This window comes from Plectrocnemia conspersa, unplaced genomic scaffold (assembly GCF_051122295.1).
Source record: "Plectrocnemia conspersa isolate PC_06_02 unplaced genomic scaffold, ASM5112229v1 ptg000002l, whole genome shotgun sequence".
Taxonomy (NCBI): domain Eukaryota; kingdom Metazoa; phylum Arthropoda; class Insecta; order Trichoptera; family Polycentropodidae; genus Plectrocnemia; species Plectrocnemia conspersa.
In genome coordinates this window covers 5,924,118-5,946,560 of record NW_028277166.1, presented here as the reverse complement: position 1 = coordinate 5,946,560, position 22,443 = coordinate 5,924,118, and the positions used below count along the sequence as shown (strand labels likewise).

The 22,443-nt window shown below is 32.7% G+C and overlaps 1 protein-coding gene across 1 annotated transcript in view; it reads left to right on the top strand.

Moving 5' to 3' along the window:
• Oatp30B (Organic anion transporting polypeptide 30B) overlaps positions 1-22,443 on the top strand; it is a 94,857-nt gene that overhangs the window by 41,117 nt on the left and 31,297 nt on the right. Inside the window, exon 2 of the mRNA XM_088205078.1 lies at positions 17,573-17,760. Within this exon, the coding sequence (XP_088061204.1) occupies positions 17,708-17,760 (53 nt within the window). The 5' untranslated portion in view covers positions 17,573-17,707. The remainder of the gene's footprint in view (positions 1-17,572; positions 17,761-22,443) is intronic.

Here is a 22,443-nt window from a genome sequence, read left to right as displayed (position 1 = left end):
ATATAAAAGCTAAATTAAACTGCGCAAATACATTGACGTATCATGTTTATCAAAAGAATCAAAGTTTAATTTACTATTGGACATTAAATTGGCATGTCAAAATCGTTTTACCAAAATTAAATTGTTAAAATGTGACGCTACCATATATAATAATGGTAGTATCTGTCGCAAATGCCTTGGGAAAGGATAACACGAGCATTCAAGATTGCCATCTAAACGGCCATCCGTAATCTGTACCAAAATTTGCTATCCCTTTGTAATTGGCCGTTCCACTGACAGGGATGAAAAACAAAATATTCTCTTAAAGGGGCTTTACGTATAAATACAGAAACGTGGACAACTAACGATCACTTTTAGAGACTTTCTGAGATACTTCTATTGACATTTACACTTAAATATCCACTTTAGAGTTTAGGAAATCATAACTTTAAAAACTCTCTAATTTGGAGTCACTGTTTTATAAATAACTGCGAATTTTTCAAAGCATCTGAACCTAATTTGTTTCTCAATAAAACTTACACTCTGTTAATATAATACAATAGTGGACAAACTGCGGCTCGCTAGCCGTATGCGGCTTTTAATGCCACTTCGTTCGCGTTGCGTTGACGTGTTCACCGTAAAAATACTAAACTTGTAAATACTAAAATAATATTAACTATCCTAAGTTTTCCTGAATTTATTGTGAATTCCATCTTTAGCATTTATAGGTGCAAAAATATATTGCGAATTTTGAAATTTTGTTGAAGATCTGTAGCTTGAAGGAAAGACAGGGGATAGCTTATTCTATTGCATTGAAAATTGGCTGTCTTAAACTAGGTTTAAATTAGGCATTCTAATTTTTATTTCCCGAAAAATGATAATTCCCGACATCACTTCTCAAATTTCTCGATAATTCTCGAGAAATTTTGATATATGAAAAAATGTATGTAATACAGTAAAGTATAATATTACAGATACATTATTACATGTTATTAAAAACAAGTAGAATCAAATATCCTCGTTCTTTTTTTGTTCAAAAAATTTCAGCTGTGGAAAAATTTCTTTCGTTTTCTGTTGATGTTGGTTTAATCGTCAACTTTTTAGATTATCGAAAAATAAAAATAGCCCTAAATTGTTTTGCATTCTGCCGATTTCTATGCGTAATTTTTTCTTATCGGAGCGGGTTTTTAGATCCCCAAAGCAAAGATAAAGCCGTCGGCCGGTTAGATTAATACAAAATCGCAAAAAAATTGTTCGTAATTCTAATACTTTCGTTCTTCCGAAAAAGTATGCATACTTTCAAACATTTGGCATGAACACATTCGGAAATGTTTCTTATCTAAGTGTTTTCTTTTATTACTTAAGCAAAAATGAAGCAAGTTCGAGTGTTAAAAAGTTGTAAGCAATTTTGTGTCATTCCCAAACCCCTATTAAAACCTTTCAGGAAGTATGCATATTAGGCATAAACTCGTTTTTACTTATGCAGTATTTGTAAACCTTTTAAAAATATTCGTACAAATTTTATTTATAAAATAAAAAATGTCTTATAAAATTTCTCGAAAAATGAGAATTCTTGATCTGATATTTTTCTGGAGAAAAAACACAAGTTTTAATAATAGCCATTATACATCGAAATGATTTGATGTGGAGCTAAACACTATCGACATTGGCTCTTTATTTGCCATTATTTGCCAACTATGATTAAAAAATACACTTTTGTAACACTATTGGAATATAAATTATTAAAATTAAAGTTTAACTCTAATGCAATTAGCTCTCAATTTGCCATAGAACAAAATAAATTTTAGTTTTTTTAAAGAGAGAACTGAACTTCCACTGTCTTAAATTAAGACTAACTAGTATTTCTGGTGTTGAACTGAAATACAATAATGTTAAACAACATACAGAAATTAAAATCACATCGATTTTGATAATAGGTTTAAGATACTAAAAAGCCATAGCTATTTTTATTTCTTATGAATCCTTTTAGTAGATGATGTTCTCTACAGTGGATATCCTGTTGTTGTATCATTTACTGTGGATTTTATTTCAATAAATATAGAGCATATTGAGTCAGGAATATTTGCGATTGAATCTAATACGTACAATTTATTATCCCTATCTGACTTTTAAAAATACAAAAAATCCTAATCTTTAGAAAACTGCTTTCCTATTACTCTCAGTTATTAATAGAACTTACTATTATGAATCTCTTTTGTTTGTAATGAAATTTATCAAGTCAAAACGTAATGCCATCTTCATTAACAGCAACAACACTAAGCTTTTTAGAACAACTTTGATACTAGTCATACTAAACAATAAAATGCTTAAATCAAATCCTTCAATGTAAGTTAAAAACAAAAATTATGTATTCTAAAAATAAATATAATGTAATATTTTCAGTTGCTATTGAACATTCAAAAACATAAATGTGGCTCTTCTTATCTAATAACTTATCCTACTAGTTTGACAACAATATTTGAATGGTTAATTTTTGTATAAATCCATAATTTTGCTAAAAAAAGACTAATACAGTTTCTCTTTTTATTACATGAAATCTGTGACAGTTTGTTTTCTCGCCAAAATCTCATTTTTCGCTCGAGAGAATTCGAAATTATGCAAATCGCGAGTTTGGTTTGTTAAACATCTTTGATGCAGACTTAAAACTAATTCAACTTTGGTTATACGTTTTTTCTCTTGATTTATTTTTAGTTGATCATATTGAGCTATATGTATGTTATTTATTTGGCTTAAAGTAAGTTCATTGACTTAAAATACTGTTAATAATATATTATCATGTAATTTATTATGAATAGTTTTCCCTGCGAGCCTTCGTGCTAATAGGCAATTAACGGATGATCAAAGGGTTCGTTTATCCGCTACTCCCATTTTACTTCCATTTAAATTACGTTAACCTTGCAAAATTTAAACCACGAACCGCCCACGTGAATGTATCGAAAGACTTAATTTTTTTTTTTACTCTACAATATTAAAGTCGAGCAATCGCCGTAGCCTCATAAAAACTAGTTTTGAATGAAATTTTGTGTTTCTTCAGTATCGATTGAAGAAATCTCAACCTTGAACCTCCAAGTTAGATTTTTAAACCTTTTGCGCTACACTCTGCGTCATTAGGTATAATGTAAATCGAATGACCACACACTTATATAATTTATAACACGCGTATGGTTCGAAATTGCGTGATAAGGGCTCAAAATCGAATATCATTATCCACGCACATAAAAGTAACGATACTTGAATATATTATCATATGGAATATAATATAGTTTTTTGTAAAAGTTGAATTATTTAGTATATTCTGCAATTGACAGATAAACACCATATTAAGGGCTTTGTTCGATTCGTGCGTCTCCTTAATTCGATAAACGTTTTAGTCTAGACTCTAGATTTTAACGTTGTATTATTTCTGTAGTATAAATTATACTACACGCTTTGATCTTGTACTTATGTGTGTTGAAAAATAATCTTGTTCGTTTTATTATTGCCACAAAATTTCGATATGCTTTTATAAGCGAAAATATTGTTAATGAAAAAACTTTCATCACATCGTTTATACCGTGTAACATAAGAAAGAAGACCTGTAATAATATTTTTTTCGAAACAAGTTATTTTCTTACTTTCGGTTTTGTGCCTGTATGTATAAGCATAATGATTAAGTATGTGTCTACTCAAAGCAATGGCGTTATAAAACTTCAGTTGTGGTGTGTAAATAGGCATATTTACACACAATTTTATCAGACCATACTTTCATGAATACATATGTCGTAGGGAAATAAATGATGTTTGACTTGTAACTGTAACGAATAAAATTCAGCCCATAATGATCTCTGGTGCAAGTTTTCGGGGCTCGTTTTATTGCTACTATATAATAGACTAGATGAAACTTATTTTAATGATGGATTCATCGAACCAATTTTTCCCCCCAACCTTTAAGTGTACAGTCTCAGTGTTGCTGATCCCATTCAAGTATTCTTTATTTTATTGTTATAGTTGTCATTCGTTTTTTTCAATTTCTAATATTTAATATGAAATGTTTGTGTTCAAATTAAATTACGCAACTAAGTTACTGCGATCCTTTTTTTAATCAAACGGTAACTTAAATTTGTATTATAATTCATAGGTATACTTGTTAAAATATCTTATAAATATATTTGCTCAGATTATGCACTTGTAAAAAATTCGTCGCCCACTATTGCCTTTATAACTAAGGCTATATAGTGGGCGACGAATATTTTGCGATTGAGGCCTTAAAGTGGAACGATGAGCTGATAAGCTGAAAACCATTGTCGGACCATTCTGGATAGTATCAGGATTGGCAAAAAAAATATAATATAAAATCAGATTACTTGTCAATTGTTTAGCTTATAAGCTTATATACATATCCGTATTTTTCTAAAATATAATATGACTATTGTTGTAGTTCATATCCAAAATCTCTCTTGGCTTACTACATAGCACGTGAATGAACCTTCAATTGCATCTTGCATATTTGGCATGGAACCCGTCCACAGCAGTAACATTTAGTTCCGCTGCCAAGATGTCTCAGATTGTTTGGTATTGTACATCAACCGATCGATTGTCATGTCACGCACACCCCGATCCGAGCAGTTGTTTCTCAATATAAAAAAAATCATATTTCATCTTGCGACACTTCAACTCTCGCTTTTACGCTGACTTGTTCCGAACAATCTAGCAAAACTTTCGCAAAGCGGACGTATGGAAATTTGTCCGAATCGTTGCGTATTAAGCATATTTTTTTATATACATGAGAAAATCTTTTAAATTGCAGACGTAAATTAGCGTTAAAACGCTACTCCAGAAACCCGTTAGATGGCAAGAGTCAGCACATGCCATTGTTGGTTGGTGTTATATACAAGATTACCCATCTTCCATTGTCTCGCACAATCGGAAAACTGAAGTGTGTCTACCTATTCTAAAGATTTTTCTTCTTCGTTGTGCGCGAGCATTTATCACGGCCGTTCACCTGAACCCTTTGTCTTAAATTATTAATAAGATCTGGCTTAATGCAGATTTATCGCGGTTCGACTCGCTCGTATTCCATTATATCTTACCTCCACTATATCACACCCGAGATAGTGCACTCTATAAGGGTGCGCCCAACGGTTCGGTAATGAAAATATTAATAGTTGACCCAAATACACCTTACACCAGAGTTATTAAATTGCTCGTCTTCTAGTTATTTATTTAAATCCAATAAATAATTTACTACCAAAATTTTAATCATACTTAATAGGTTATTTCTAAATGATGTCTAGTTGTTCTAATGCTCAAATAAATGATAATATATGTAACATTTTAAATGTTTAATTTATTTTGTGGATGCTTAAATCATGGCCATACACGCGCGGATCTGTCCGGTGGACACATCCGATCGTGTGGTGAAAAAGACACATATTTGTCCGCTATCAGTGCTCAAAACGAACGGATTGGACACGAACACGCAGATCCAGTATTTTTTGTTAAAATTTGTCCCTTAAGTGTTTTTATGGCCCAAGCCATTTCTGCTCGTCTTTATTAATATGCGCCAAAGTTACCACCATTGGTAAACGTCTAAAATTTTGGTTTATAACCCATTTAAAAATAATGTCGTTTTTAGCTATCGATCCTTTGGCCAATGTAGATGATTCAGGACGGGAGCATATTCTTTGTTTTTTTTTCAATACAAATCTCATCAGACTCTTGGCGCATGTGACAGTGTAACGATCAATTCGAATACGATATATTTGGCAATATAGTTATCCTCTGGAATATGCAGTACCAGCTTGGTGACTTTTAAAGTGAGGTCCAACGGTATCAGTGCATATAATACGGAATTATAAACGAAAATCTCAGTGGTTTTTTGTCCGTTAAATAAACAAAAAGCTCTGATTCTTTGTAAATCAAGGGGCACAAATTTATTTGTAACTGTCAGTTTAATTTAATTTATTTTAAAATTATCCACATCTATTTTAATTTATTTGTAACTACAATACATACATTGTTTATTGTAGCTTATGCTGAATATGTTATTTAAAAAATTCCTATACCTCTTATCCAAATATAAAAATCTGCTGCTATAATAAACAAGCGATTATTATCTTACGTACGTAACATGTTCACTAATTGAAACCGCGTTCATGCAAATATAAAGAATTTTTTTTCAGTCCTTCAGCCAAATGGAACTGACCGTTTTTTACTCACCCTGAACCATAAATATAATAAATTCAATGCGGCTTTTTGAAACCATGCATTTATATTTGGTTTCACCTTGTAATTTATGGCGTATCATACACGAGGATTTCAGCCGTAAAAACGTCGGTGCAAATGAATGATTTGGCCATTTTTTATCGTGGATTATCGATAACCGCCTGCGCAACGTCACGAGATTGCGAAATTAGAGGTTTCTTTGAAGGGAAAATTTGCTATATTTTGGAACCGCGCCAAACCCATGCATGCTACGAAAAAACGGTGCTCGTTTAAATAAAACAATTCATATCAATGGGAAAATTGAGAATATATGTATGTAGTATACGATATTTGTATTTTTACAATTATTGTAAAACGAAAAATGTGACAAAATGTGATGCGAGATCTGGAGTGGCAAATCAAAAAGACATAATAGCTTTAGGTTTATTTAGAAGATCATGATGACAGCAGTATATTGAAAATAAATTAGCAGCGAAGAATATGATTGGTTAATAGATTTAAACAGCAATACCCTAATGAAAACTTAATCTCGTTCATCCGTGTAGCTATCGCGCAGTAAGGTTCGTGACCGGCGACTCGAAAAGATCAGTTGTTAACCCTCGAGTGACTCAGTTTCCGCTGTTGCAAAATACCCGTGCAATATCTTAATGCCTTCGTCCGCTCGTCTCGATTGTCTTTATCTCAAAAAGAATACTTTTCAGTTCTGCTTCCGGGTTACAATATTACATAACTGGCGTTGCTAATTTGAGTTGTGATTGAAGCCGAATTAGAATTAAACTGTTGCTCCATAGCTGTACAGCACTTGACTCGAGTTTTTGAACTTTGGAAGCTTTGGAATTACTGATAAGATAAATATAAGACTTTTTAAAATAGCACAGCAATTTGATATCAGTAGATATGTCTAATATTGCTATATATAAACATTTTAATCTGTTTTATTGAATCACACCTTTGACCTTTTTTAATTAACTACGTTTTTAAATGTGTCACACAATCCATAGCAGTAAAGACAGCAATGCGTTTAGCGCTACTTACATTAAAAGCATTTTTCTGTATTGTTTTTGTATTACAAATAATCAATCGGTTTATACAATGCATCAGGAAAAAAAGTTTGAACTAATAGGAAACAAATCCATTTGTATCCACTCATACGCATCGTTACCGGTTCGTGATATTTGGGCCAAAACTGTGAGAGCTAACTGTGCTTCTCTAACCTCCCTATCCACTTGACCTAGTTTCCGCACTTTTCTAAACCTTAAATTCGCCTCGAAAGCACAAATATTTCAAACGATAGAAGACATCAAGTGAAATCGCTATTCTGAAAATCCCATTAGGGCTGCTTTATGAAGTGAAAATGGCATTGAAAGTAATATTTCTATAGACGAGGGATGTATTTCTTATTATGGCTTTTACTTTTTGAATAGTGACATATGTATGTAAATATATGCTTTTTTTGTATTTAAATCGGTATAGCGTAAAACCATAAACCGATCCGTCAGACGATGTCTTATTTTAGATTGAACATTATGCGAGTTGCTTTCCGCGTATTTTGTTCTTAACAATGATGTTAGGGTTCAAGTTGGTTTAGTTTCGCACATTTGTTTTGCTTCTCGTCGGTATATTTCAGTACTATAAGAGCAGTCTCGTGTTTCATGACCTATACGACGAGATTGAATTGTTGGTGTAATGGAATATTCTGATGCTTCGGCAAAAGCAGATTAAAAAAAACTTTCTAAAATATATTGCCTTTGCGTCTTTGATCAATGTCAATTTTAGAGGTCGACGCGATTTATCGTCGAGTTACGACACATAAATTATTTGTTACAAAAGTGGTAATTTTTATGGTGTTTTACTGTTGTTCAAAACGACTGCTACTGAGATAATTACGTGGAACGACCATTTTTCGCAAATTGCTCCATTTGGTAAACTTCTCAGGAAAACAATACGAAATAACTACTTGAACAATCGATCGTATTTTTATATTAAGCGTATAATTATGGGTATTAATCGTTATTATAACAGAGAACCTCAGTAGCCAGATTTGTAACATATAATTTCGTCTCAATATTGGATTTTATATAACATATATTTTTATTCATAGATCTCTATTGATTTCGTAACTAGTAATGGCTTAGAAAAATACATGGAAATAGTCAGGGCCGGTCCGAGAGGCAGGCTGCACAGGCGGTCGCCTGGGGCGCCAAATTTTTCAAACAATGTTGATAAAAAATCTAAAATTACTTGGTATATTCAACAGCGTGTACGCTTACAGAGACCACTAAAAATAGATAACACTTGAAATTATTTCGTAAAGCTAGTGGATGATATTTAAAAATATTGCTTTGGGATCCTAAACACGCTACTGCTATTAATGTTTAAAACTGCAAAATATATTCTAATAACTTTCTAAAATATATGTAGATAATAATTTTACATTCATTACTTTTTTATGGCTGCACTGAAAATTTATGGTATATTTTAATGTTAGCAGAGCAAAGGGTTAAAATATTTTTTAGCTCCCCTTATAATACTCTATGATTGTCTCATGGTAACAATATATTTTACTTTCCCAATCTATTTTTTTATTTTGACTTTGATTAGCTAGTATTATATTCTTTGCTCTGTGGCTACCATACAGTTGTTTTCGCCGCTGTTTTTCTGCGTTGATCTACTATTGTTTTAGATCTTAAATGCCTTAATGTAATATATAATTATAACACAATGAACAACTATTATGTTGTTATTTTGTTTTACTGTAAATTTTAAAATGCTTGTGGTAAATTTTAATTATTATAAATTATAGTAGTATTAGTGAATGATATTTGAATGTAATGTGTTGATATAATTTAGGTGGGAGCATAGTTTTTGTCGGGCGCTAAATAATCTAGGGCCGGCCCTGGAAACAGTTTAGAAGTGCATAGAAATCTGAGAATGTAACAAACAATTGTAGGTTGGTTTCCAGATGCTTTTATAATGACTTAACATTTATCTCCACGACCAAATGATTTTTTTAGGTATAGATAGATATATTTATGCATCTTATATATTAAATATACTTTGTTTTAACGAGCCTTATATATTATAGTATATATTACGACACTCACAAGCTTATGCTACCTGACGATCGTATAATGTATTGTCGTACTGCCGCTCGTCGTCGTCGTCGTTCATGCACGGGGAGCATTAACAGTTTATTACATGGCCAAATTCACCGAATAACCTTCTTCTTGTATCAAAAAATAAATAAAATTGCCTTAAACTAATAACAATAATATTGCTCTTTGTTATCCTTTGTCGTCATAGAAAAACGACCATAGTGGTTTAGTTTATAAATAGTCACCCGGTATGCAACTTTAAAAAAAGATTAGGTCTACATCATAGTCGTTTGAGAATATGGCCATTGGTTTAAATATATTTACTTAGCATTTGTTCAAGCTTCTGTGAGAACATGAAATACTTGACACTTACAGTACAATATATTAAACTTGACGACACGTGCCCATTAAAATGTAATCAGAAAATTATTAATAGTATGAATTAACTAACCACTATCAATATAATATGTTTTTAACTTGATATGTTCTTTGACAATTTATTGATATATATTACAATGCTAAACATTATCATAAATACTTAGAAATTGTAACAGAAGCCAACTTAAGTAATACTATAACAAAAGTAATAACCTTATAAATATACGCTTCCATATTTTCATATGTGTATGCGATATACTTTTATGAAACCAAAGCAATATTGAACAATACAGCCCACGCATGAAAAACTACACCGAAAGAAAATACAAGTATACGCTTTTATTCTATGAAATATATAAAGACCTGTAATAATAATGGAAAGTAAAGTGGATAAATGAGCTGAAATAAAGAACATCCACTCGGAGGCGTATTCGCTTAGAGGCCTGCGACTGTCGCTAATTAGAATTGTGCCCTGAAATTAATATTTATTTATAAAAAATATACTCTGATGTCCGAGACAAATTCATATCAACGGCTATTTTCTTTCTGGAAACGGAATTTTGTCGCAGCGATTTGTCGCGGTAATCTTTGCGAAGCAATGACAAATATACGTCGTTGCGTAAACGTCCCACGCTCGCCGTTTAAGCTGTGCGTAGTTATCACTCTTGTTATTGTTATTATTTTGATAAGATTGAAGACATATGCGCCTGCAGCATCAGAGGTCCATTTGTCCCTACGTATACTAATTGCGAAAACGTAAGCGTTAACCTCGCCTATTGACATCAATATACAGATGTTAATGAGATTAGTTACTGCATGGAATGTTCCATTGAACAAAACGTGTGTCAACCGATATTTCGACTGTTAATGCATGCTTCTTTTGTGTATGTTCTATGTGTCATTCAATCATGAAGCAAGAACTCTTTGTTTGTAATCAATGATAGCATATTTATCTATATTATGCATGGTTAATTTCAGTTTCGGCCTTAAATCACAGCAATCAAATATTTACAGTCGTTCATTCACTTTAATTAAAATACTTTAGCTAAAAATTTGCGTCCAGATTACAGTGTGGGTCGTTTTGCAACCAGGACTCTTCGTATCCGTTTTTTAATTTCAAATTTAAAGCACCTAAGAATCATATTTTGAAATCTTTGTTTAAAGATTATGTTCAAATATGTTGTAAAATGGAGTGACTCCTAAATCTGGAAAAATATTTAGAAAATAATAACATTCTTAAAGTTCTAAATTTAACTTTTTCGCTACAAACTTAGATTTTTTTATAGTTGTAAATAATTGATTCAATTTGTTGTAAAAATCTGGCATTTGTTGTAAAAATTTAGTAGAGAAAAATTTCAGTTGCCCCTATGAGTTCAAACAATTTCAACCGTAACTAAACTACCGAACTGCTATATGGTGGAGCAAATCAAGGTATTCGTATTCCATTTCTGACAAAGAAGAGTCTCATAACTAACGAGGGTTAAGTTCACGAAAGCGAATAACAACTGGTACAATAGCATATGATATATTGATATGTTTCCCACAAAGTACCTGATGGTGAATAATACAATAAAAAATCAGATGCTTTGAACCGCCTGTATTTCTACAAGTCTTTAATTTTTTCATCTAAGCGTTAATCTGTTTATATTTATATTTCGCTTATATTTCTACCACAATCGTATGTGAGACATTTTCGTCTGTAGTCGTTCCATGAAGGCATTGCCTCCCCTAATAAACAATGTGGTGTAAATTAATAACATAACTATTTGCAGTAGGTGCTAAATATGGATACTTACTGCTACTATTTTACTTAGCCATAATTTAATTTCATAATTTAACATAGGGCGCCAAAAGTCATAATTTAACATAGGGCACCTTTTGGTAAAACTGGATTCAGCAAGGGCAAAAAAAGCTTATCATTCGCTTTACTGTTTCATTGTCTATTGATGTTACGCACAATGTTCGCAATCCTTTTAGCAACCATTCTCGCCGAAAGATAGATTGATATAAATATATTTTCCCGACACATTTTTTCAATTGCAACAAACAAATATAACTTAGTTAATTTACAACCGAAAAATTACTTTCCTTTAAAATTAAAAACTGAGCTACACATGTACTGACTTTATTTGTAGCCTTTTATGCGAAAAAATGTGTTGTAATGAAAAATTCAGTTTTAACCTTTTCAATTTTTCTGATCGTTACTTTTCCGCAAATTTTGAATATCGTGTAGTAATAATGACGTATGTAGTATGTATATTGTATTTTTTTAGTAGAGACATAAGGTCATCGTGCAATGCACATTCTTCCTTATCTAATTATACAGCAAAATAATTTACAATTGTGTATATTATTATTTTATAAGTAGCAAATATTACATATAAAAAAGAGCATTTTTAATTTTATAAGTAGCACTGTATAAATTACAAAAAAAAATATTTATACAGAAAATATATTATTTTTCTTGGATATTAGTCAATAATATTGGTGAAAATATTGTGTAAAAGTGTGCATTTTCGTTTGATTTTATTAGAAAATTTTTTAATTTAAATTATAAGTAGTTTTATTATTTTTAAAATTGCTATCAAATTAAAACTGGGTATCGTAACAGTAAAATGTGAAGCAATAGGAACACCACATACTGTCAAACCTCACAAGTACTTAACTCGACGGTTAACCGTTTCGCTCGTTTTAAAATTTTAAAAATCAGTTTAGATTATAATTGGCAGCAGTCTGTGGTTTGCCAACCCCTGCTCTAGAAAGCTACATGAAAGGGATTTAACTAAAAAAACATTACTGAAATTGGTATTTCGGAAAACTATTCAAACCTGTTTTCATTGCGTCTTTCAGACTTGCGTCTAGAAAAAATACTCATGGCCTCGAATTTAATGAGCATTGTTGTACTTACAGCTTTGTAATTATTCGACGGTCGCCCATAAGGGTCGCCTTAAAAGTTACATTTTTACTAAGGAATATGTCGGAAGTGGAGCTTAAGATCGGAAGTATCGTGATTGATTCTAAATTTGGCATACTCTCTCATTCGTCTAAGCTTTCTTGAAAGATCATAGAAAGGATGTGATACTTAGTCACATAACCAATCACTCTTGCTCCTCAACTTGTCAGAATTACTACCCAGATTCCTCCAAATCTCATAAAGGAGCGGTAGCGTCTACTATGGAAATCTATTATCCAACTCTTTTTTGATAAAAATGATAGATGGTAAGAAAATAATTTACATCTAATTTCCGAAAAAAATATTTTAATTTTTTGCTAACTTTGTATCTTAAAATTTATTTATTTGAACAAATACACAACAACTTGAATTTGGATAATTTAGACTCGTTGTATAAACAAAAGTAACGATTATTTTGATAGTAGTAAAATGAGATTATGGACACAGGTGTAGTCGTGTAGTAATGTCGTGGAGTACCAATGCTATGTTGCTAGCAGATTTAGATTAATTTATAAGTATATGTTATCAGTGAAAAATATTTTTATATAAGTGATTACGATCTTATCAAAAATGCAATTAATTTCTACCGTTTAATTACATGTGAATCATGTTCTATTGCGTGAAAAGCGTCATCAGTTGTGTGTGCTTATGCGCTATTTGCCTCTTGATGATAATACAAAACATTTGTGTGTTTTTGATTAAGGTCACATATAAGCAATCGATCATGCAGTTTATCTACTGTATTTATTTAGATATCTAAATCCTTTTCATATATCTAAACGCGTTACTCATCGGAGATTTTCATAGCCTTTGCGTGTTGTATTTTTTCCTTCGGCAATGAAACATTTTCTCCTGGATATTCTAATGAATCACCTTGCCGACCCATGGACATTTATCACAGGCTTAAATCATAATTCCTGGATTAGCCTTACCCCCGTCAAACTTATCCTTGAGATTTGTAAATCAATAAAATCTATAAGAACTGCGTGCTGAGCGTACTGAGTAAAATAAAAATTGTATTTCGACACACTTAATAATGTGTCATGCATACAAGTAGTATAAATGAAAAACTAATTTGAAAACTATAAATTAATTTTCCACAAAAACGTGACGTTGATTGTTTTAATATCAAGCTATAGAGTCATTACGCTTTCTTGATATTTTCACAGTATACACGTATGATTATTATTTAGTATTTAGTATGTTGTATAAAAAGTTGTTAAGGCCAAGTTGTAAGTATGACGGTTAAGACCAATAAGCGCGCGGTCAGTTTCGGCGCTAACCTTTTCTGACCGCTTAAAAATGTTTCAACGACACATTTTGATTTCACCACATTATTATATGACAAAAAATCTTTTGTTTCTCGTTTTTTAAATTTATAGTATTTTTATTATAATTTAGGAAACAATATATGGAATATTTTATCGGTTTATATATGAGAATGTTTCGTATATATATATATATAATCTTAAAAAATAATACATTTTTTTTTATAAATATAAATATAAAAAAAAAACATAAAATAAAACATCTAGCCTCATTTTTTTATGTATTCGATCAAATTTACGGTCGAGTCACCATTCCACCTGTTTAAAACGCCTTTATTTGCTTTTCTGAATACTATATTTTAAGGCTTCGTCGGTTTACCATCTATAATATACTTCCATTTGCTTGGAATCCTTTTATATCCTTGCATACACGTAACATACCTACTAATCGTGCCGATGTTCATTGATTGATTGTGCACTACTCTTGAGCGCTCTCAGCCTCCGCGGCAATTTCGCTTTCGGTGTGAACGAACTCATCCGTTGCAGCCAGACAGGCGGTGACCTTGACTGCTCACATCTCGTAACCCTCGTTAATATTTCGGATCGCAGTTTGCAGTTTATATTATACGCCCGAGTAGAGTTGCGCAACGGCGCCTATGCAGGTACCATAAAGCAGTTATTGGAAAATGAAAATTGACCGCATGCAGTGCCCTGCGTTTTTGTTTTTAGCTTTTGGTAGCAGTAGAAGTGGGTCGTTTCAAAGCGACTCAGACCTAATTGCGTAATCGCATGCCGGTACCCATTTTTAGTCGCTGTCGTGGTAACCTATGGTATAGTACTGTTAAGGTCTTGCATCGGAAAAATCGTAAAACGATGTATTATATGTAAGTACGGGTTGTAATTTAGCGTTGCTTAAGTTCCATTTGTCACAATAGTTAGTAGTTAAGTTGTTGGGTAAGGGTATTGTTGTACTTCGTTATAAAGTTTGTTTGGTGGTAATAATTAATACACTAGAAGCTTTTAGAGTAAGATACATAATAAGATTCAATAGTATCAAAGTTAATTGTTATACTTCATTGTTTACCCTTAGCGTGGTGAGTTATTAAGCATAATTGAGAGAATAGAGAGAGGTAATATGTATTAATTTTTTGATAAAAATTAAGTAATAGAATATAAATCAAATACTCTGTGTATCTTGGTTTTTAATTTAAAAACAGATTTTCATTTGGTAAATGATAATTTTGTTCCAATATTAGCCATGAAATATTTAAATTACAGGATAATCCAATTCAAGTTTCTTATGTTGGCAGCACTGTAAATCAGACAACTGTCAATAATCATGCGTGTTTAAAGTGTCAAGTGTTAATTTGCAACACATTTACGAAATATTTCGCTTAACCACCACTTAACGCGTTTAAATTGTTCAATTGCTTTTCATAGATAACAATTCTGTATTGAACTGTGTATTAAAAATAAGGGAAGATTGTGGTTAATTTCATCGTCTTACTTACTTACGGGAAGATTGTGGTCAATTTCATCGGCCAACAATTCACAACGTAGTAAAAAAAATTGAAGATACGGGAAGCGCTTTAGATATAGCATCATGGTGGCGCCATGTTATCCAATAATATTGCTGCTGTAAGTGAAAGTGAAAAACCCGAAATTGTCGGTTCGTCGGCGCTCGCAGCTTTTGGGCTTTACTTATGGTTTCCTTTGGCCATTTTTCATCTGGACTAAAATTCAGATAACACAATAACTGAAACCTAGAGACCATCGACAGCGAATAATTTACGCAGATTGGGTGTTAGAGCAGTAGGCAGTTAATCCTGATTTTTCAATTGTAATAAATTGTAACCGCAGAATGAGTAATTTTCTTCTCATGCGGAATTACGTTAATGAATAATAAATAATAAAAAAAAGATAATAGATATTTTTACCGATTATTCATTATACGGCGGTGATGGCGCTATTTTATATTTTTATTTTAAATATTGATCGAAGTATATTCAAACCGAGTTTTGGTCAATAGGAGAACGAAAAAACAATTATCATTTTTCATAAGTCAAAAATTCACTTCAAAAGCAATAAAATCGTATCAGCACCGTCGTAGTGGGAACGCTCGGTATTTGGACTGCAATTTGAATTTTTCGCGGACTGCAATTTGGATTGTTCGCGGCCTTCCGGAGCAAGTCCGTAACCGACTCTTATTGTCGAAATCGTTGAATTATTGGCCTTATAGCCGATCGCAAAGGACAACTTGCAGTATTAAAATCACGCCGATATGCACTCTGAGTTTCAGCAATTGACTGTTGATTTGTAGAGAAGAATTCGATCACTTTCGTTCGTTGCTCCGTAGTGAAACTTTTTCTTGTCCTTTTTACAATTGCAAAAAGACCATGTTACCAGAACAAATTCGAAGGGTCGGTGCATAATACGATAAAATGTGTTGCATAGAATTAAATCATTGTCGATCTTACTGATTTTCGAACCGCCGTTGCGCAAATAAAGTCTAGCAAAATTTTTATTAGACAATAACAAATAGCCTGTTGTTGTCCCGAATCATCGCATTGGCTAGACGATCGAGAACGCGAAAGAGGTGGAAGAGTAATTCATTCAGGAACTCCCATTGAGAATCACCACTTCGCTTGCGACTTGGAATAAACGAGAGTTCAGCCGAACTATCCACATATCATTCTACTTTTCTTTACTCTCGCATTTCATCGTAATCAAGTATGAGTATCATAAATTACTCAGTTCCATCAATAAAAATAAGCTGAAGAGAAGGAGCCACTCGTCTTTGGCTATCTTTATCGATTAGATAACCCATGTTATTTACTATAATAATACGGCAAAATAATGGATTTCAAACCATTCTACGTAATCCGGCTAGGCTAGCTCGGCTTAGCACGCGTCGGTTAATTGCGTGAATTAGAGTTGTTAAATTGCGCGGAAGGGACCACTTCGCCTTTTCACGGATGCCAGTAACACTTTTAGTTTTAAGCGTCTGTAAATTTTCAGAATGACAAATCACGTTTCGCCTACAGACTTAATATTCACGTTGCGCATTTGCACGCCACATTTAAGTTTACCTTTTAAACTAGAATGTTTTCATAGCTACATTTATTGTCAATTTTAGTAGTGTAATATTCGTGTTATATAATATCAAATGCGTGTTCCTAGCGACTATAGACTCGTAATAACCCTTCGTGTTAGCTTAGGCTTTTTTCCGTTACCTTTTCAACATTGTAATAATTATTTTATATAAGCTCGTACTGAATTCATAAATCAATCCAATAGTAACTCATTGTTGTCAAATATAATATTGATCGTAAACAACGATAAGATAATTGAACGATTAAAAATAATCGGTCATTTGGGAGGTCGTCTATCTACAGATTTTTTTGATCGGCAGAAACGCTAAAACGACTTAATCTCGCATACCATTTCTTATGTTTAATATATTAGCTAGTATAATTATTCTACCGTGGAGTTAAGCAAGTTGTTTCATTGAAGCAATTCTGATATCAGATATCTGATCCTATTTTGCAATTAAAGATACATGGGTTTATATGGAGATTCTGAATTAAGCTTGATTCACATTATATTGCAACAAACGCGTAGCATTCGCCACAATTATTTTACAAAACTAACCTATGTTTTGTCTATTTTCACAGGGGTATTCGAGGATGAGCCGCTGCTGACAGTGGTGGAGGAGTGATGAGCTGGTGATCGGCGATAGAGTCGCGCTGGAGCGCGTGCGTCGTGCCAGCGAGGGCGGTTGCGGTACCGGCGTTGGTCGGTCAGCGAGCATGGCGGCCTCCGACGCCCATGCGGCCGCCCCCCAACACAGGAAAGGACACAGGTGAGACAGTTCCATTCTTTAGTACCTTTAACTATTTTAAATCAACGAGTGATGCAACGGTGTTGTTGCCTAATGTGCGACATTACAACCACGAACTATAGGGTGCAATTTAACAAAGAAACATTAAAATAATTATATGCATTTAAATAAATATTTTGTTCCACAAAATGAATTGCTTGTGCATTTATTTAAAGTAAATCGTCATATTTTTTCTTCGAAAAGGGATGAGTTACAAAGAGTTTTTCATGGGGTGTTCACTATTCTGATCAATGCTCACTCGCTTACACCTAATCTCTCAAAGAATAATGCGCAAACGATTTCTTTTATGGAACAATTATTTTTTATATTGCTCATTTAAATGATCCTCGAACTATAATATTAGAGATTATTTAACCCTTAGATATAATGATTTTCAATAAATTGTCTCATCTCATATCTCGTCCGTCTTTTAAGTATTTATTTGCATATGCACGACTTGTTTAAATTATGTGGTTGCGTCAATACCGCTCTACCTCTGTTTACATTCCTCGTTACGTTTACATTAGAGTAATATATCGAACAACGCCTCTAATAAATTTGCTGTAATGGTGAGAGTGTAAAACAAACACTGTAACCTACAAGGCAAATATTTTTTTGCCTATAAAACAAACAGTCGAAGCAAATTTCTAGAAAGACACTACGATAATACGCCACAGATTTTTTTTAAATAACTAATAAATAATCTCCCTACTTAAGTTATTGTTCGGGACTGTTGAAACATATACAAGATTGTAACCGATGATCTTAACAAACTTCCAGTACTGCTTTATTCAGTGAAACAAACGTTGAAATAAATATGTGACTAGGTTTAATTTTGGGACAAACCTCATTCAGTATCTGCATAAAGCTCAGAAGTTTCGGATCTTACTTAGTCGAGCTTTGACTTCAGTGCAATACGCGTAATTAAGATAGGCCCAACCTCCTACCTAGGCTGTCGCGAGTGACACTCCTAAAAATAAAAAGGCACATTAGAGCGTTTTAAATGTTTCACTCATGACATTGAAGCTGTCATTTGAAGTTATCCATTGTTAATTTGTTAAATAATATCGATAGTAGACTAATTCGGATATTCGCTTAATTGAATACCCATATTTGTAAAGGAATATTTAAAAAAAAAAATTTCAAACACAAAAACAGCTGAAGTATCAATCGAGTAAAATATATGTGCTGTAACTGGCATCGTTTTTATTCAGCGATTTTATTAAGTATGTGTGGGTACTTACCAATACAATATTAATGACAACTTTTCGGTCGTTAATATTCAATTTACGCAAAATATTTGTCGGCTTCTGTAAAATGCCATAAGACATAAAAATGATACTTCAGATGATGATCACATCTGTGACTATCCTAGAATTTGTCACAGATGTGACTATCTTAAATAAGAATTCGTTATGGTATAACATTTATATAAACCGATCTAAGAAAATACATAAGGATATTTGAAACGATTTTTTTAACAAAATCAAGTACCACTAATTATTTTTTAAATATTTAATTTTATATGAAAAAAAATATAATAACGCTATCTGTTAGAAGAATATATTATCAAAAATATAATTAGTCCCTTTTGTTGCCCTAAAATATTCAAAGATGTCAGTAAGAGTCTGTTGAAGTCCCCGATAAGCATGTGGTGTTATAACTTGACCACGTGACTACGATGCAGCGCTCGACTTGCGTGTTGACCATAGGACTCCTACGCGCATACTGATATTAAACCGAGTTACTCGTTCTATCTCTGTTTGTGAAAAACCATATCACGATCTCTCTCACTGTCGTCACTTAACACGCGAGAGAACGAAAGGGGAAGTATCTTACCGCTCGCGCTCGAAAGAGCAGCTCTGACTTCGGTTCCTTTGACTTCGGTCCATTTGCCGACAATGTTCGGAAGCGCTCGAAGCTGGCCAAGTCGACTGAATTACTCCCACTTTACCCCCCGTTCTCGGTAACGAGAGATTTTAGAGCGGGCAGAACCGAACTCGACCGAAGTAACCCATTATATTCTCCGTCCTTGGCCAACCTTGGCCAACTTCCAGAGAGTGTAGTGCAGGCATAACAAAATATTAAATTGGTGTGATTAGTAAGCTCGTAAGAGTCTAATTACATACCTACATAAGCATCATTTTTTAATAGTGATTTTAGTGATAATCAACGTCTTATATGATCTAGATGAAAAAAATCAACTAACATTATTGCAGGAAGATTAATAAGAATACTATTTAAAAGGATCCCTGGTGACTTATATCTGACATTTTCACAAACGTTGTATTGTTAGATAATAACAATTATCAACAGGAAACACTCGACCAATATATTCTTACTATCCTTAAAATAGATAAAGATTACGCGACGCAATCTGACTCGGAAAACCGCAGGCATTGGTGTCATATGTGATTGCGGTTTTCATGCGTCGTTTTCGAGGTTACACCCGACCTTTCGACCTAAATCCTGGGTTAAGTTAGAAAAAATGCAATTCTATGTGTATTTATAGACCGCGTTCGCAAAATAGGCACAGTTTATTCTAACGGGCATATGGTACGCTTCGTTTAAATAAATATTAGCTCGATTGAACATCATATTGACTACTTTATGAGAGTATTTTTCAGTATTTTTATCCCTTTTGATCTTAAGCAGCATCTCGAATATTATTTTTAGATTCTATTGAAAGCCTAAAAAAGTAATTTTCAAGAGTGCTTTTACAAGCTAAATACCGTTATTTACTATTGAGTTTTGTTGAAGCAGCTGCTTATTAAAATATATTCGTAACTGAAATGAAAAACTTATTAAATATATTCCAATTGAAACCTTTCCGAAATACTCTTGCTCCCAAATTCAGTTGTATTATAACGAAAAACTCGTTTTAAATATAATATGTAATATAGTAATATCATCTGCATATAGAGTGCATGAATATATGAATAACCAAACAATACAAATTTAAATATTATTTCAATAAAAACTGAGCGACACTGGTTCATTGTAGCGTTTTATTCGATTGTGTGACTCAGGTGTTTTGATATTGCATTATTGTTGTAGAAGTTATATAATTTTAATGGTAATATTTGAGCTATTTATTAAATGTCTACTCTCAAATATAATCACTGTGCTTGCACACACAATACAATCTGACTTACAATGTTTATGCTATAATAGATAATTTTAATAATATTTATTTATTAAACAATAAAACATAATCTCTATGTAAGATAATATTGAATTTAACATACATATGTTATATGTCAGATAAGATTAAATATCACTTAGGCAAGATAATCAATTAATTTTTTTCCATTAGAACGTCGACGTTATCGAATTAAAAACGATTTAATAATATTCGAATAAAACTTAGTAATTAGATTAGTTTATAATTGAATTAACGAAAATTTGACGTTCCACTTTCCATCAATAGAAGAGTATTACGAATTTATAATGACTTTGGATAACTAGATTTACTTCAAATTAATAATTTTGAATATAAATATAAATGCTGAAAAATTTCGGTTTAAGTGAAGGATAAAAAAGCGACTTTGATTTTGTTAAATCGCAACGATTATCATTGTTAAAATACCTTATAATGACTCAGTGAATTTGCTCATACATACAACTAATTAGCAATCATTCAATCAAAAACGATGAGCAGAAAAATGAAAAATGGTTGCAGATTTTCTACTTTCTTTGGCTTTAAGAAAACAAGAGAAAAATATTGGAATGGGTTCGGCAGCTCCGAGACTGGACACTTTAATATTGTGCGAAAATCGTTTGATCTCAAGTTTAAACTTACACTTCTATGTAATTATTAAGTGACATGAACACTATAGTTTTTGATTGGCCCTGCTTCTAGTTGAAATTATATAAACTTAGTTCCGTTTCTAGAGTAAACATTTTTAAATCTGCGTATGTGTTGGCCCTTATCGATTCGTGTCACATATTCGTTGAACTACCAAATTGCCTCAATTTCGATACGTAACCTGCACTGCCCGACTATCCTTTGAAGCAAATCAATTACGCAATCTCCCCGTGTTTGCTATGTATTCACATATTCCCCATTGGGGTGGTGCTGCAATGGACAATCGCAGCAAGAAATTTCCCACCTGTCTCATCGATCGCCTGAAAAGCGAAGCTGTGTGTGATTCATCAAAAGTGCCACCCCTTACTAGGGGAAGTGTACAAATTGCACTGCGAAACTTCCCTCTGCTGCTGCTGCCACCATCAATTATTACATCGCCCTCTATCGAAAGACCTCTCAGACTCTCGGAGTGAATGTACGTATATACCGATACATACTATAGTATATATACGACCTTTTCTCGTGTCACGGGCGTGCGAATTCTCAGACCTTTGGGGTCATCTGCCATCTTCGTATCCACAAATCACCTTCGCTACGCTTCAAATTTGATAACAGTAAACGTACTTGACGTGTTTATCCACTGCTCAGATATATATGTGCTATATTCACATAAAATAAGTTTCACTGTCATTAGAAATCTATTATTCTAGGAGATTCTGAGATGCTAGTGGCGTTGGCACGTATTGACAATTTTTTATAAATTTGTGACAAATATTTTTGTATTATACAATCTCATTGGTTCATTCTCAATGTTAATAATAAACGGCTGTTCGCTATAAAGGTTAAGATCAGTGTAA